Below are 17,858 nucleotides of genomic sequence, written 5' to 3'. Positions count from 1 at the left end.
CAATTTTTTTTCGGGGCTTAATCGCCTGCATCAATAAATTAATTATCGCTGGGGCTATCTCCACGTTCCACTTCAGTCGAGTACGTTTAAAGCATAAATTAATATAAGAGAACAGCCGCGTAAACAAAAAACAAACAAAAAAAAGGTAAGCGCAAGGCAAACAGAATTTGTTTCTCTTTCATTCGCGGGCATTAATCTTTACCGCTGCCGCTGCTGCTGCCGCCGCTGCTGCCTCTGCCTCTGCCGCTGAGTGCTGTTTGTCCCCCATCTCGCTCTGACGCACTTGTCAACATGACATGGCATTCCATGGGTGGAGAGGGCGACAGAGAAAGTGCCACGCGGGAGGGCGGCAAAGAAGAAAGAACTTAACAAGATAAAGCAATAAACGAAAATTGCAACAAGTTTGCGCGATGATGTGTTCGACGCTTAAAAACAATTGCATTTTAAATTAATTGAAAAGAAAAACGAAAAGGAAAATCACGATGCAGCAGCAGCAGCATCAGAAAAAGAAACAAGAGAACAGCAGCACACAATGAGAGAAGAGCGACACGAGCTCAACTCAATTAAAACCTCCGTCAGCCGGCAAAAAAACAACAAAAAAGATGAATTGCAAGAGAGTGCAAACACATGAAACAGCAACAACAGCTACACTGCATGCCCAGGGAATATTTGTGCGGGGTGTGGTGCTCCTACGATAGGCACCAATATTTGCTCGCAGGTGGAACTGATGTGCTGCCTCAGGGAGTAGGCAACCATCATAAGACACCGGTCCGGTGATGCCTCACCCCGACTGGGATATACCTTGTGTATACCGGTACTCGTTTTTTCAATCGCTTTTTGCTCATAATTCGGCAGTGATTACTATGCTGTTGTTATTCTCACTTACTCTCTCTCTCTTGTTGTTTTTTTTGTTGTTCGTGCACTTTTTGTGTGATGCTGTTTCTCTTTACTGTTTATTTGGCTGTGTGCGTGCGTGTGTGTGCGGGAGTGTTTATGATTTTTATGGCACTTCCAGGCGACTAAGCAAACTCCATAAACATTTATAGGTAAACCTATTACGATGCACACAGCACAGAACAGCACTTGGTATGGTATGGTACGGTATGGCATCACTTTCCACTCAACTGTATTATTTTTATGGAATCAGTTGACATATGGCTTGACAGAGTGGTGCACTCTCCCCATCCCCCCGCCCAGCCCACTCTTTCTGTTTTCATATTTAATGCGTAATGAAATTGAAATTGAAACTCGAATTGGGATCGGAAATTGTGTAGTTAGAATTTCATGTGATTCAAAGATTGTCACACACACACACACACACACACAGACGACGAGCCGTTGGCTTGACAACGTTTTCCCCATTTTGGCCAAAAACCGATTCAAATATTCCCTCTGTCCATCAGAGCAATATTCGTGCTTATGGCACCTGGCAGCACACTCTGCTCTCCCCCTCTCTCTCAACCCCTCTCTCTCTCTCGTTCTCGAAACATCGAATCATCAAAATTGCATTGAAACTATTTCCACTCTTGCTCAACGGCAGAGAGTCGGTGAGAGGGGGGACCGAGGGGAGGCAGAGAAAATCCTTGTCCTGGACTTGGTGTTAGTTTGCTGCCAACTGCAGAGCGAGAGAGAGGGGGACAGAGACGGGGAACGGGTAACGGGGGACGGGGGACGAGGGGCACTCTTAAAAATTCATGAGTGCGAAAAGCCACAGGACGAAGTGTGGGTGAAAGAGCAGCTGAAAGGAAGAGCCAAAGTTTCGACAAGCAAACAAAAATCATAACGGACGGATTCCCAGTGCTGCTCTGCTCTGCCATCCTCCCTTGCCCTACCCCACACCTTTTTCGCTTTTCCTCTTTCACTCTTTTCCACTTGCTCTGTGTTCGCTTTATGGAATGGCCCTGCCATCGTAGGAATGAATGTTTATTGAAAGACAATGTCATAGCAGCAGCAGCAGAAGAAGAAGTGGAGGGCAAGAGGAGGCTGAAAGCAGGAAAAAGCAACGGAACTCGCGACCAGAGGAACCTCAGGAATGGCCTGAAATGTGAGTGCTGGTCCCTGCGCTCATATGCATAGGCTGGGACCTGGACTGGGACTGGTACTGGGACTGGGACTGAGGCTGTGGCTGGCTGCCTGTCACTACAGTGGACTCTCTCTCTCTCTCTCTCTCTCTTTTTCTCTCTCTTTATATAATGAAAGAACTTAATCTATGCAAGTACCACAGAGAGAGAGAGAGAGAGAGAGACAGAAGAGAGGTGAAGGATGTTTGGAATTCCCAGATGAATCCCTCTGTAGGCAAATCCGAGTGATTGGACCAGCGTTTCCCTGGGTTCCGTTCCGTTACGTTCCGTTTCTCCTCTTGTCGCTCGACAGCAAAACAACAACAACACAACTGCAGTGCAAGAAAACACAGTGCAGAATACCAATACGGAACGAGAGGGGGAACACCGGGAGACAGAGAGACAGAGAGAGGAGTCTGGGCAGAAGAGAGAGACTTTTGCTTTTCATTCATACGAAATTACCTGCGGCCAAGAGCTTAATGCCAGTTGGACTGCAAAATCCACTTAGGAAGTTGATACAATCAGTTTTCTCTCTCTCTCTCTCTCTCACTCTCACTCTCTCGCTCTCACTATCCAACCCCACTGGGGAAGGGGGAGGGGGAGGGAGAGTGCCTGCCTCCTGCCTTGTGTGGCCTGCATGGGCTGTGGCATTGTGGCATGTGGCATGCGGTTCTGTGGATGGATCCCAATGGTAGGATAGGGATGTGGATGTGTGGCCTGTAGGATGGATTCATTAAAACGAATTGCAAGTTTTACGGTACGGCCTCTCCTCGGCCATAGGAGGAGTGGTGGAGTTGCATCTCCCTCTCCCTCTCTCTCTCTCGTCCCCCATCTCTTTCTCTTTCTGTGTTTTGGTGCAAGTTGTTTTTTGGGTTTTGTGTCGGCAACTCATTGACGTGCAACATATACAAGTACAGGCTACAGGGGAGGGTAGGGTGCACAAACCAAAGGCTGCTGCTGCTGCTGTTGCTGCTGCTGCTGCCGCCTCTGGGGTTCTGTAGGTTTTGCTTTGCGCCGCAAAGTATGCAACGGCTGCTGTTGGTTGCATGTGCCACCCCCACCCACTCCCCCTCTCCGAGGAGAACAAATGAAATTTTCGGTCAGGGTTTTGCCGTATTTTCGGGGTTTCCATCCATCCTCAAACATTTGCCACAAGTGGAAAATGCATTAAAAGTGCAAATTAACTAGAGACTAGTCCTGCCATGATATGTGCCTGCTTCTGCTGCAAATGATGATGATGATCAGCCCCTAAAAGCTTGCTGCCTAATTAGGGGAAAGAGGTTTCGCCCCCTCTCACACACAATCCTCTTAGATTCCCATTTGCCCCTTCCATTTCCATTCGTGAATCCCAGAATTCGAGCTACCGACTGTGTTAATTATTTATGCTTTATATTTAAATGCAGAGATTAGACAGGGCGGGAAAACCCCCGCCTATGTGTACATATCTGAAAGGGAGAACATAACCTTTGAGGCTTCGCTTCAGTTTGAAGTGGAAGGCAGCTCCAGGAGGCAGGAGGTAGGACCTCCTCCACACTTCCGCATTGGGAAAAAGGCATAAAGCATACATATGCGTAGAACCCACAGATTTAAAGGCGAAGGGAGAGGGACAGACATAGAAGAGCCACACACACACACACACACACATCCCCACTGAGATAGACAAACAGAAAGGGGGAGGGGAGGCATAGGCATAGGCATAGGCATACATATCCACAAACAAACAAAAACGTGGAGAGGTTGGAGCGGTGTGTGCAGCGTGGAGTGGAGTGGAGTGGAGTGCAAACGAAAGCCCAAGTCTCACCAGCGACTCGCCTCGACTCGACTCGACTCGAACTCCGTGTCTCGTGTCCCGTAGTCCGTGTCCCGTAGTCCGTGTCCGTGTTCGTGTCCGTGTCCGTGTAACATGTTAATGAACTGCAGGAACGGAACGAAACGGAGGAGAACCAACTCTGGTGTTTGCACAGAACTTAGTGTAATGTAATCCCCAGGATCCAGGCTCCAGGCTCCAGGCTCCAGGCTCCAAGCTCCAAGCTCCAGGATGGAAGCAGCAGAAGGACACACACACACACACAAACACGTCCATGACTCCTTCTGCCTCCTGCCTCCTGTCTCCTGTCTCATGCCTCCTGCGAATGTGTCGAATGTTACGCCAAGGAGTAACTTTGACATTTACCCATTCAAGGCGGCTTATGAGTGCCACAACACAGAGCGGCCGAGGGGGGCGTGGAGGGTGACGTGTGGCAAGTGGCATGTGGCATGTAGGGGATGCTGTGATAGAAATTGCCTTATAGGTTATAGCTATAGCCCTGGCCACAGAACTGCGAACCAACGTGTGATACGGGGACACGGGGACACGGGGCAAGGAACGGGGCAGAAGGTTGCATAGAAAAAGAGTTTCCAAGCGGGGATTTGGAGGCGGAGGCGGAGGTGGTGGTAAAGAGTGCCTTTGCATAGAGAAGAACTTGCATCATGAGGTGGAAAATTAAATTGCATTTAAGGCAATTGACAGACCAAAAGGAGACCAGACCCATTGGCAGGGGCAGCAACGCATCCCCCTCGTGTGTGATGAATGAACGAGGAGCAGGAGGAGGTGGCATGCCCTTCTGGCCCTTCTTCTCCTTCTGCAGCATAAATTGGAGAGAATATTCCATACAGAAAGGATCCTTAAAGACTTTCCGAGGCAGTGGGAGGCCTTCTACCTTCCATCTGGCTCTCCCTTTGCGGCCTGATGGGGCTGGGTGGCATGCAACATGAATGCATGAATAATTATTCATATTTTGTTGGCCAAAAAGTTGTGCAAGAGAGGGAGAGTAATGGGGGGGGGGGGGGGGGGGAGTCGAGAGACAAGAGTCCAGGGCCACTTGCTGCACTTGCACTTTGCACTGCACTGCAGTGGCATTGGGGAGTGGGGGGAGTCGGGAGTGGCAGTGTCAGTGTCGTATTAATTTAGTCAAGTTGCCACTTAAATTGTGGCACGACAACTGCCACACGGCGGAGGAAGGGGCAAGAGCGGGAGGAGCAGGAGCAGCAGGAGACAGAGGCAGAGGAGAGTGGATGACAAAGTGACATTAAATGTGCAAAATTGGACAGTGGCTGTGGCAGTGGAGCTGCAATTGCTGTGTCTCCTCCTGCCACACTCTATCTCTGTCTCTCTCACCCTCTTCTTCTCTCTCTTGCTCTGTCTCTCTCTCTCTATTTTTATCTCTCTATCACTGAAATTTGCATAAGATTTGCATGGCTATTAAGTTTTTGCGGCTAAAATGTCACTGACTTTTTGTCAGCCGTCTGTCAGTGCCGTGCCCCAAAAGTCTCCCCAGCCATGCCCCAAAGAGGTGGAGAGGCAGAAGGCAGAAAGATGCCCCTAATGATTGCAAATTGTGGGGCAGGCAGTGTGGCAGGGGTGGCAATTTTAATAACGCGCCACAAAACGTAATAAATAGGCAACAAAAGGGATCTAAAAGCGGCTTTAATGCATTTGCTGCTGCGATTAATATTAATTTCAATGCAGCGCCGCGCCCAACTTGCCACAGCAGCAGCAGACTGTGGTACGCGGAGGATGCAACGATGCAGATCCCTTAGATGAAGATGAAGTTGAGGCTGTGGCTGTGGCAGTGGCTGTGGCAGTGGCTGTGGCAGTGGCACACTGCTGACGCAGGATGATGGAGACGGATAAAGACGCGAGCGAGGACAATGCCAACGAGAGAGAGAGCGCCACACAGCCACACAGCCACATCATGCGCATCATTAGCCCCATTTCTCCAGCAGTTGTACACTGAGAGAAATAGAGAGAGAAATTATGCGAATCCCTTCCTCACTTCCCCTCCCCCTATCACACTTCCACTTCCTCATCCAATTTTCCAGTTCATTTCCACGAGGAAAAGCATTTTCCTTGCATTCCACTCTTCAGATGCAACGGCCCCTCTCGCGCGTCTTGTTGCTGCCATCAGAAGATAATCAGACTCTAATTGGTATCCATAGCTGCGGCATGCCCCCGAATTTGATGTTCTAGCTTTCGACTTGTACATATTCCGGGGATTTTCCCTAGATTCTAAGCCACATTTGCATATCCACTTCCATCGGAGGAGCAGCCGCAGGCGGAGGAGGATGAGCCGCAGGGGGAAGCAGGAGGAGCCGCAGGAGGAGCCTCATCATTATCAGTAGCGTGTGTGGCATGTGGAAAACTTTCAAATTCATGGAGTAATTAACGAAACTATAAAGGGGGGTGGCAGGGACGGAAGGAAGGGATAAATGGAAGGGAATGAGGGGGTTGGATGGTGGCCAGGATGAAGGATGGATGGATAGATGAATGTTTAGAGCGGGGGAAAGGGTCACGTTGCTGGCTTTGAATCTGATCTGACTTTTGGGGGACACATTTCGTTGGCGGTTCCCTAAAAATAGAATTTAATTTGACTTTTAGCAGTTTTTGGGGCAGCAGCAGCAGCAGCAGCCATACACCTGTCTCTGCGGCCGGAGGGCAGACACTCGCTGGAGGAGGAGATGGATGTGTGTGGCAGCCACACATCAGCGAATGAGTGGCAGCCAGTAAAGGGGAGACGAGATGAGATGCAAACGATGTAACGATGATCTGCTGACGCCATTTTCACAGTCTGAAAACAGTCGAAATTTAAGTCTGGAATCCACATGAAGTTTTGCTCAGTGGAGAAGTTTAAAGTGTGATTAAAAACACAGGCAAAGAGAGAGAGGGCAGAAGAGTGGCGGGGGGAGAGAGGGGAGGAGCAAAAGCTAATGGAAGAAGGCGATTAGTGGCTGGCTAATCGGATATATTAACTTTTAAAAACACGATAAAACTTTAAGGCGGAAGAGCGAGTGAGAGAACCCGCTCTTCCAGGAGGAAAACACAAAGGATTCACTTTTGACTCCACTTTCCCGCGCCCTCCGCCCCCCACCCACCGACCCTGCCTCTGCGTCTCTTCCACTCTGACTCCTGCTGGCACTTTTACCTTCTGCTTTTGCTCTGAATCCACTTTTATTCCATGTGTTTTTCCCTCTCTATTTGCAGCTCCATCAACCCTCCCCCCACACACCCACCCCCCGGTGGCTGCACGGTCCACGGTCCACGGTGCAACGGCAACGGCAACGGCAACGGCAAACGGAAAAACTAATTTATGGCATTAAAAATGCATATTTTCTAGCAGTTTCTATCATTTGCCACAACTGCTGCTAGAAGGGAGAGAGAGCGCGATAGAGAGAGGCAAGCGGAACGTTGCCGCTGTAGAAGGAACCTGCCACATCAGCAGCAGCAGCAGCAGCAGAAACAACAACAACACAAGGAGCAGAAAAAGCATCTGAGGCGGAGGATAACGCAAGGATAATTCGCCATCTCTTTGCCCCCGAAATGGATTTCCTATGGATAAACGTAAGTCCCTCCTTGTAAAGATTTAAGTGCCACACATCAGTCTTAATGTTGCATGTGCGGCACATGCGTATGCGTAATATTTCATGCATTAAGTTCCCGTCGCGTCGTGCGCGAAAAGTGATTTTAATCATGTGAAAAATGCGGGATCGTTGAAGTCGATTCGCGGGTGCATTGATGGATTGCCTGCTGCATGCTGCAGCCTGACTTTGCGGCTGGCAAATCATATTAATCATACGCCCCGTGAACTGGCAGCTGCCTCTGGGAAAGGTGAAGGGCATGCAGCATGTGGCCTCTGGCATGTGGCATGTGGGATGTGGCATGTGGCATGCTGCGCCAATGTGTGGACAAATAAACACAGGCGATAATCTACGAGGCAATCTCCTTTGGGGCAAGGGAAAACAAAGGAAGGGCCATTCCTCGAAGAAGCGAGCAACGGAGATTCCTCGAAGATGAAGGATGAAGGAGAAGCCTCTGCCGAGGGGGGAAAATGCTCCGAAAACGCGAGGAGAGGCAAGTGTTGTCTTAACAGCTGCCCCGCATTGTCAATGCTCGCAGAAGGGCCGCAGGGCAGCAGCAGAGGAGAGCCCTACGAGCCCCAGACAAGGAGTAGGCACAGTGGGACGACTCCAATGGGTATCCTGCTCTGAGGGAAACTCCAACTGCAATTAGTGGAAACTCCCATTTTCATGATTTTGAAAGAACGAAATGATGTGGAAATGTAGGTCCCATCTTCTGGTTGTTCCTAGAATGATCAGACGATTAGATTTCCAGGGTTTCTAAGGCTTAGACGAACACTTTCAATGGGCTTGTGCTCCACTGTGTGTGTGTGTGCTTGTGTTGCCCTGTGGCAAGCCTGCTGGGAGTCCTCCTCTCGGGGTGTCTATCACATTTGGGGCTCCGGCCAGAGCAGAGGCTGCTGCCTTCTAATACTGTGCTGTTGCTTCTATTGATGTTGCCTCTGTGCTGTGGCCTCCTGTTGCCAGTGAGATGAGAGCTGATTGTCAAGTGCTTGCCCCAGACACACACAATAGTTACTGCAACAGTCAGAGAGGCAGAGCCATGGGCAGAGCCCATCCTCGTTGTCTCTCAATATTTGGTTGGAAATTTCGAGTTAAGCAACTCTGAAGGAGGACGGTTGGAGGAGGGGCAGGCTTATCTCCTTTCTATGTTAATGCAGCATTTAAGGGGCACGCCACTGCCACTGCCACTGGCTACACAATGGATGCCACACATACGATATTCAGGTATTCAAGTGCATTTAAGCAGCAATAATTTTGTATCTGCGGTGAGCAGAGACAAAAGCCTATTAATGAACAGGCAACAACCTGCCGCAATAGCCACAAAAGCGGCATAAGATACTGTAATGCACAGGTGTGCCTGTGTGCGTGTGTGACAGGGTCTTTTATTTCATTTAATCAATCATTTAATCAGTGAATGGAAGCATTTAGCTTAAGACAAAAGCCTCCTGTAAGCAGGCCGCATTATAAAGGCTTTTCATTGGCGGCAAATCGTGTGTGTGGGGCATTCACATGCGAAGGGGGAGGAAGGGAGAAAAAAGCCACCCCCCACCCCCCAGAAAGTGCATTGTTTTCCCCCCCTCCCTTTTTTTTTTGGCGTTTGCGGTTAATTGAATTTTAAATTTTTTTCCCATTCCCCATCGAGGGCGAGGGACATCAAGGACTTGGCTGATTAGGCGAGCGGCGGCCCCTCATGAATTAATAAGTTTTCAATTTTCCCCCGACGATGATTTGATTTCGCCGTCGAGACAAAAGGAAAATGGCAAATGGGAGGGGGAGTGGGAGAGGGGAAATGCCAAAAGAAAATGGCCCTCAATCGGTGCCCGAAAATAAGTCTGGAGATTGCATAATACTTGTGCCTCTTTCGGGGGGAGAGATGGAGAGGGGAGTAGTGTGGGAGTGTGTTGCATGCAGGCCTGCACCAGATGGGAGGCCACTTTTCATAACTTGCCCCAAGACGAAGCAGCAGCACGAGGCACAAGTCGCAAGGCAAAGCAAAGGTTTTCTCTATATTTTGTCAATGGCCAAGAAGGAGCCTCAAAGTCAGAGTGCCACAGAGAGCCTTGCAACACACACACACACACACGCGCGCACCCACAGCACAGTGCCACATGTGAATAAACTGCTCAATGCACTTGCCACACACACTGCCACATGGCTGACTGCTTGCGTCATCAGCAGCAGCATCATCGTCAGTGTGGAGTCGTTCCTCTCCGTCTCTCAGCCTTTCATTCAGCCTTGGCATGCAGTCAAAACGCAGCAGCAGCAGCAGCAGCTGCCCCTGCCCCTTGCCCCTTGCCCCAATCAACTATTTTTCTATGTCAGGAGCAGAAGTAAGGAGTGGGGCAGCATTGGAGGACGGAAGGATAAAAGCAGAAGCAGACCGACCACCAGCCAGACCACGAGACAAGAGACAAGAGACAGGGCCAAAGCCAAAGCCAAACGAAGCAACCAAGCGGATGGAGCGGCTGCCCCCAGACGCAATTGTGGTACGCAAGGTACAAGCCGTCAGAAGGGAAGGTCGGCCTTTTGGGTGTGGAGTGGAAAACCTATGCAGCAGACGATGCAGCCTTAATTTGTTATGAAAGTGTTTATAAATGTGGGAAAACATATTTCTCTCGATTTCAATCGATTGGCGATGAATGAGAAAGGAAATTCACTGCATTTGTGTTTAATTGGAGAGTAGAAAACCGTCTTTCCTACATAATATTCCATCCTTAAAAATGAGATGAAACAAGGCAGCCCACTTGAAGGCAGACCTTTGTTCTCCGAAGAGTAACGGAGACTGTGGGCCCCACCTGACATTGCATATACCTTGCGCTGTGGACAGGGGCCATTGGGGGAGATGTCATCAACTTTACTTCTGCCTTTTCGCTTGCCCCTCTGCCTCCCGCTACTTCTCTCTACCTCCACCTCTCCCTCTCCTATTCATATTTTATCTCCCCTCGCTTCCCCACTCCTCTGCTGCTGCTGCTGCTGCAAAGGCAAACAAAAAGCTTAACCTCAGCACAAATTTAAGCAAATATTTGCTGCCAAAGCCTCTGCATCCTGCATTCTGCATCCTGCATCTCTTGCATCTCCTCCCGTCTCCCGTCTCCTGCTGTCTGTCGTGCGGTGTCCTGCTACTCCTCCCCCTCATTCGAAGGAAACTCCATGTCGTCGTCGCCGTCGCCGTCGCCGTCGCCGTCGCCGTCCATCCTCATTGATGCAATTGAAGCCGGAAGCAGTTTATTTTTATATTCCTCCTGCTCCTCTTTTGCTGCGGTGTCAGCAATCCGCAGCATCCAAAGGCATCCCTTCAGTGGCAGGTGTAAGAGTAGGGGCCATGGAAATTCTACTGAGAGAAAGATCGGGCCATGGACATGGACATGGACCATGGACAGGGCTCCCCACAGACAAAGAAAGTGGCATTCATGGGCAGATGGGCCATGAGGCATGCACGGATTTTAATCGCTTAAATGCCAAAAGGGAAATGATGCACCACCACCGCACCGCACCGCACCGCATGCCCCATGCCCCATGCCCCAGACTGGGTGAAACAGGCGCTAGGGATCTGCAGATATCACAGAGGAGTACAGAATATTCGTACGAAGGAGCAGCCGCCACCGCAGTACAGAACTAATGATGCGAAAAATGTTTACAAATCATTTTGTCAATATACTCGGTCCTCAGTGCTCGGTGCTCGGTGCTTGGTGCTCGGTGTATCCTCGTAAAGGGAGAACGACCCAAAGGGATGCGGATGCGGGTGCGGATGATGACGAGGCTGAGGCTGAGGTTGAGGCTCGCTTCTGACAAGGATACAGAGATGTGGGGCTGTAAATGTGGCTAAGGGATGTGCCTATGGTGAGTGCGACGCACGATGTGGCAGGAGCGAATCCAGAGAGGAGGCCCATAATTTGCCATCACATTTCTTGCATTCATCGACAGGGGCGCAGTGGGGCAGGGCGCCCATGAAAAGGTCATTAGTGTATGCGTGTATGCACACACACACACACCCTCTACATGTGTGTGTGTGTGACACAAATGGCCATTCAATGGGAAGCCAGAAGAAAAAGTGGGGCTAAAATTGAAGGAGGACGGGGCACTAGAAGAGGGGAAGAAGATGGTGATAGAGGGGCAGAGGGACAGAGGGGGGGATATACCGATAGCCGAAAGCCAAAGCCATAACAAGGGCGCCTTCTTCTTCTGCCACCTTGCCACATGCTTGTTTTTTCCACAACATTAACGCAAATTGCAAATAATAAAAATTCAAAATATCCCCGACCTCCCTCCTCCCTCTTTCCCCCTGGAACGCTTGAACGACGTCGAACGGTAGAAAAAGGCAGCTGCTGCGGATGCTGTTGCACGTGTGTTAGTGCTAGTGGCAGCAGGTCGGAAGGAAGGAAGGGGCTGCTAGAGAGACCCAAACCACAAGAACAGGAATGGAGGAACGGAGGAAAGGAGTAGCCTTTGGGGCACGGAACACACATTTATCGCCAAGCCAACGAGGCATTTTTTAAGTCCTGCCAAAGGATGAAGGGGGCTTACAAATTGTGCAAATGGGAGGAGGGGAAAGGGGGATGTGGGAATGGGGGAATGGAAAATGGAAGGAAAATGGCATCACATATGAGGCTTCCCTTCGATTGACCTGACTTTTATTGAACTTTGATTGATCCTCTCCGCATTCCCCGCTCCATCTCTCTCTCGCTCTCTAATGGGAGTCTCTTTCTGTTGGAAGCTCACCTTTTGCACCTTGGGCCGCATGTAGCATGCACCATGCCACAACAGGATGCACAGCGGAATAGCTTAAAGACTTGCGGTCCTTCCGCTGCTGCTGCTGCTTCCTTCGAATCAAAATGGAAATCTATTTTATGCAGAGGCACGCACCACAACACACACACATGCTCGTGTGTGCATATGTATGGGTTTTCCTTTTCGCCTACGATTTCTTCGTTCTTCCCGGGGTTGGGCTTTCTCCAGGCTCTTCTCTACTTCTCTCTCACTCGCCCTCGCTTCCGCTCCTACTCTTACTCTTACTCTTACTGTGTGTTTGTCGAGGCGTTGCTTTTGCGTATGCAGCGATGCATGCAACGCCCATCCTTGGACTCAGGCCCGGACCGGGTCCAAAGCCCCTCCCCCCTTTTTGGCATACAATTTATGTGCGAAATATGGCGCCCGCACTGCCGCACATACCTTTTTAGCATTTGCCTTTGCCTTTGCCTTTGCCTTTGCCTTACACTTACACCCTAACCCTTTTCCCCCCTTCTCTTCCTTACCCTTTTCCCCTCCTCTTTTCTTTCTCTTTTTCCGGAATTAAAAGCTTTTCCATGCTACCATGCTCCCGTAGTCCCTTTGGGGACACAGAGACCCCCAAACGCACAATAAACCATAGTTTTTAAGCATCTCTAAAGACCACAATGATTCTCTCTCTCTCTCTCTTAACGCTCTTAGCTCGCCCAATGATTCTCTCTCCGTATTAATTGTAATGTACTTCTCTCTCTCCTCTGCTCTCTTGTCTCCGCTACAATCCGTTCGTTGGAGAAGCCTGCCAGATCAATGACATGGCGACCATTGGTGACATATCATCGATGATCATCTCACCGCCGACGTCTTCCATTTCGAACGATCAAGATCCGTTTGGACAGCTGCCACCGCTACCACCGCCACTGCGTTCCACCCAAGTGCTGCAGCCATTGAGCGTATTTCCAGGTGTGCCACTACGCTGCCACAGAATGTTGCATATCTGTTTGTTATTGTTGTTTGCCTGCCGTTTCTTTCGTTTCTGTTTCTGTTCCTGTATTTTATTCCCATTTATTTTGTTGGGTTTTGGTTTTGCTTTTTGTATAGAGATTTTTGTGCCCCATTATAAAATTTGTTGCGCACCAATTTATTGCTGTTGCTGCTACCGTTTTTATTTGTGGCTCTGCCCTTTGCCCGCCACTCTTATCTATCATTTTCCATCCCTTTTCCACCCACTTGCCGTTCGTTTTGGAGCCCAGTTTTCCAATTGATTGCAACTTTAATTGGTGTGTAGATTGGGGCTTCTGTTCGATTGCCCTTTTGGTATTGGATTTTAGTTTTATTTATAGTTTTCTGTTCTGTTCGGTTCGGTTCTGTTATGTTCTCGTTTTTTAGTTTATTTTCTCTTTCTCTATCAAATAAAACCCCTCATTGCACACACCGACACGCACACACACACACACACCCACACAGCCACACCTGAACTCTGACGCACACACCGACACACCGTCGTACTTTGCATTAGTTCCATTAGAAGAACATCACATTCCATTCCCATTCCCATTCACCCACTCACATTCCCAGATGATGTTTGCTGGCTTGTAGGACCGAATGCCAAGCAGTTTACATCTAGAACCCAAATATTTGAGTAATTCGCAATCAAATTGAAGCAGTCCTTCAAGTTTCACCCATTCAATAAGAGATTGTTCTTGGTGCTTCATCGTTTAAGCATCCCAAGACGATTCTGGCCTATGGAGCCTTTCGCTTATGGGCACACCTATAAGTACACACCACATCGGACCAGCACATAACTCTACACTCGTCTCGTACTACACTGTCCATTCCCCTCCCCTACACTTTTTGGGGGGTTCTGCCCCCACCGCCATTCACCCCCCTCTAACTTTTTTTGCAAACAGCAGCAGAAGCACCACTCATTCAATCAATCAGTCAGTCAGTCAGTCAGAATATCAATCAATCAATCAATCAAAAGCCAAACATCTCTATCGTTCCTTCACATTTTAAATCAATTCTATCTATCTCTTTCTCGTTCTCTCTGTCTCTCTCTGTCTGTGTCTCTATATGTTCGAACAGTTCTATATATTTGCCTGATGTTTGTATTGCCATTTTTTAATAATAGTTTTTATTTGTATGCTGCTGTTCCCCTTCAACCTTCAACCCACTAAATCGGGAAAACCACTTTCCCTGCTTCCACTTTTTCCATGATCTATGCTCTCTCTCTCTCTCTCTCTCGTTTTTGTGTGTGTCTATTTTTTGAAGCTGTGCTTTTCTTTAGAGAGAAACAACAGCGGAATGTGTTTTTTAGCAGTTGCGCTTTTTTGGGGCTCTTTTTTAAGCCTACTACCAGCCCCCCGCCCTCCCCCTTTAAGACCACAACCTTTTGTGCTGTCCAAAACACCGAAAATTGTATGCAATGAACAATGAAAATGTTATAACAACTACAATGATGTTTGTGTGCTCTCTTCTTTCAATCTTCACGAATATAACACGAACAACAACAACAACAATCTACCCAACAATCTCTCTCTATCTCTCTCTGTCTCTGCCTACAACGAACTGCAACAACTTTAACTACAACCAAAACTACCACAAATTAATGATATTATATGACCATGAAATCTTGACAAACTAAATATTTGCTTTGTTTGGATTTCATTTGATTTTGTATCGTTTTTTTTTCATATTTTCTTTATTTTTATAATGCTTTTAATGGTTTAATGCGTGATATATTGTGGTTTTTTAGAGTGAGTTTTATGAACATTTCGATGGCTTTATTTTGATTATTTTGGGACTCTTTGGGATTTAGTTTTGATTTAGTGGTGATTTTTATGTGGTATATTTAAGTGTGGGTATCACGATATATTGTGTCTATATGGAAACGATTCCTGCGTATATTTGTGTAATATATTCATTATTTCGATTGAATTCTGCTCATTTTGCTTTATCCTTGAATTTTTTTTTTGGGATTAATTGTGTTTCTAGAGTTAGTATACACTAATCCAAAAGAATATATTAATATTATTTCGTTTCGGTTTAGTTTTCATTAGTTTATGCCAAGATTACCAAAAGAATATATGGGCATTTCCAAGAAGTCGAACGGGACGGGACAATCGTATACATTGACAGATTTTCAAAATGATTTTTCTATTGTTAAGAAGCCCTTGATTTGCCCTATTTTGGGCGACTATTCGGCTTGGAGATTTTTTAAAAAAATCAAAGGCATTCGCACGGGACAAAAATAGAAGTAATTCTCTCGGCGTTCGATTCAAACTCAGATTTTAGCGAAAATCTAGGCAATATATTGATTCCATGTCGATGGAATCTTCGCAGGAAATGCCCATATATGTACCGTTTTTTATGTTCCGGTCGGATTTGTGATATTTTCTGTACGGAATATTATTATTTAATAGTAATTGTTCGCTTAAGAAATAAATCTTAGTGGTATACCTTTATTATTCAATGATATTTATAAACAATGTCCTTGGTGGGATATCTGTTATTTGCATTGATTTTCGTTTAAGTTTCGGTTCAGTTTGTGCTTCTTTTCATGTGTTGTTGTGTATCAAAAGTGTTAAAAATCGAAGCCTTAAATGGTGTTATTTGCGTTGTTTCCTAAATCTAAACTCCGTCCATACCTCCACCACCCCCCACTACCATATCTACCAATCTACCAATCTACCGATCGATCGATCCAATCCAGTGTCCAATTTGAGCGAAGATTCCTACGATTATGTGTTTGGTGGTCGACGTAAGAATCCGCCCTCAACAACGTCACAACAACTCAAGCTGACATCACCGCCAGTGCGATTGCGACCAGAAGGTAAGAACATACATAGACATAAAATATCCTGTATGCTCCAGATAATATATATATATATATATTCGTCGTGCTTTTACAGACGCCTATCGTGGTGGTGCAGAGAATATACAAAACAACGGCCGTTTCTATCGTCATTCGTTTAGCTATGCCCCCAAGCGGCAGCGCCACACCTCCTCCTCGAGTCGGGATGATCGTGATCGTGAATCGAGATTGAGATGTCATGGAGAGGACGAGGCCACATTGCGCCAATTGCTGCTCGAGTATGTATCTCTCTCTCTCTCTCTCACACTCTCTCGCTCGCTCGCTCTCGCGCTATCTACTCGTATTTAAAATGAATCTATACAACCCCCTCTGTTGCATGCCCCAGATAATGACTCATTAAGAGTCATTTATGTTGGTGGCACGCACCGTTTGGAGGGGTGGCAGCCATAAATATCTTCCGCAAATAAACAGCAATTATTTTGCGTGGAATTTGGCTTAATTTATGAAAACAATTAATGTTTTTCTATGTTCCGAATAATTCAATTCAATTTAATTTCAAATTTAATTTCGGTCTCTGTTTTGATGTGTTTTTTTGTTAATTTGATAAGAGATATATCTGTATCTGTATCTGTATATGTACTATGATCCAATGTGTTTCTCCATTCCTTTAACAGATTTGTGTTCATTTAAGTGTGTTCCTCCTGTGTGTCCTTTAGACTACTGTCTTCTGTCAATTATTCATTGAGAGGGCGCATTGAGCGGCATCATCCATTGCCCATTGCGCATTGCCCATTGCCCATTGTGTGTGTTGTGTGTGTATTGTTTCTGATACCCTCGAGAAAGTACCCTCGAACAAAACCTGCGGGCACATACGACATTCACCAAAAAGAAAAAGAAAAAGCAAAAGCAAAAACAAATCCGAGAGAAAAAGGCAAAAGCAACGAACCAATCACTATATCTAATATATATACTAAAAATACCAATAATAAGATAAGTAGCATCTAAAATACTTAACAACGGAGCAGAGAAATAAGCATAAAAAGCCAGCAGCAAAATGATGGGCACAATGCCACCCAGGTACATATCCATATCCACATTCCGCTTACTAGCATTACTAACTAACATTAAACACTAACTAACATTCATTTTAACAATTAATCACAACTAACTAACGAATAATCACGAATAATCATCACGCCATAATGAGCAGCAGCATTCGTTTAAGAGTCTCTTTCACTCATTCATTCATTCATTCATTGCAAAAAATGTGTTGCATCTGTTTCTGTTTCCGTTTCGGAATCTGAATTGTGTATCTGTAAAATCTGTAAATTATTGCAAAAATTAGTGCTTTTACTCAATTTTGTCTAATTTTACATTTGTTTGCTGTTTTGCTGTCATTATTTTCGTTTTTTTGTTATAGTTTTCTGTCACTTTTTACGTACCCGTCACTTCATTTGTTGCTCAGCAAAAGCTGCAATCAAACACGAAAAATTTTCATAAAATGTCACCAGAGTTTATTGAGTGATTGAGTCAGCAAACAATGATTGTCCATTACTCAAAATATTTGATTTCCTGTAATAACCAATCTTGTTCTCGGTTTTATTCACATTTTTGCAAAAATTAAATGCTGGTAGAGTTTTAAGTGTTTGGTGAGAACTGTCGGTGATCAGTGCTAATACATTAAATTCTATTAATTCAAATGTCAGTTTTTGTGGAAATGAAATCGAGGACAGGCCTGAGAGTTGGTCTACCATTTAGGCAGCCCCAAAAGTATGCAACGAATTTGGTACGCGTTGTATCGCGGACAATTCGCATAATGTGTCTATTTAGCGCAGATGTTGTAGCATACTTTCGGGTCTGCTGCA

General features: G+C 46.7%; 1 protein-coding gene across 1 annotated transcript in view; it reads left to right on the top strand.

Moving 5' to 3' along the window:
• The window catches only part of LOC108152190 (glucose transporter type 1), an 82,090-nt gene that overhangs the window by 43,496 nt on the left and 20,736 nt on the right, over positions 1-17,858 (top strand). Inside the window, 4 exon segments of the mRNA XM_017281336.2 lie at positions 7,081-7,437; positions 12,978-13,142; positions 15,892-16,011; positions 16,091-16,271. Coding sequence (XP_017136825.1) covers positions 7,428-7,437; positions 12,978-13,142; positions 15,892-16,011; positions 16,091-16,271 — 476 coding nt within the window. The 5' untranslated portion in view covers positions 7,081-7,427.

Source organism: Drosophila miranda, chromosome XR, assembly GCF_003369915.1.
Source record: "Drosophila miranda strain MSH22 chromosome XR, D.miranda_PacBio2.1, whole genome shotgun sequence".
NCBI classification, from domain to species: Eukaryota; Metazoa; Arthropoda; class Insecta; order Diptera; family Drosophilidae; genus Drosophila; species Drosophila miranda.
The sequence above is the reverse complement of the archived record's forward strand: the minus strand, read 5'-3'. Positions and strand labels throughout refer to the sequence as shown.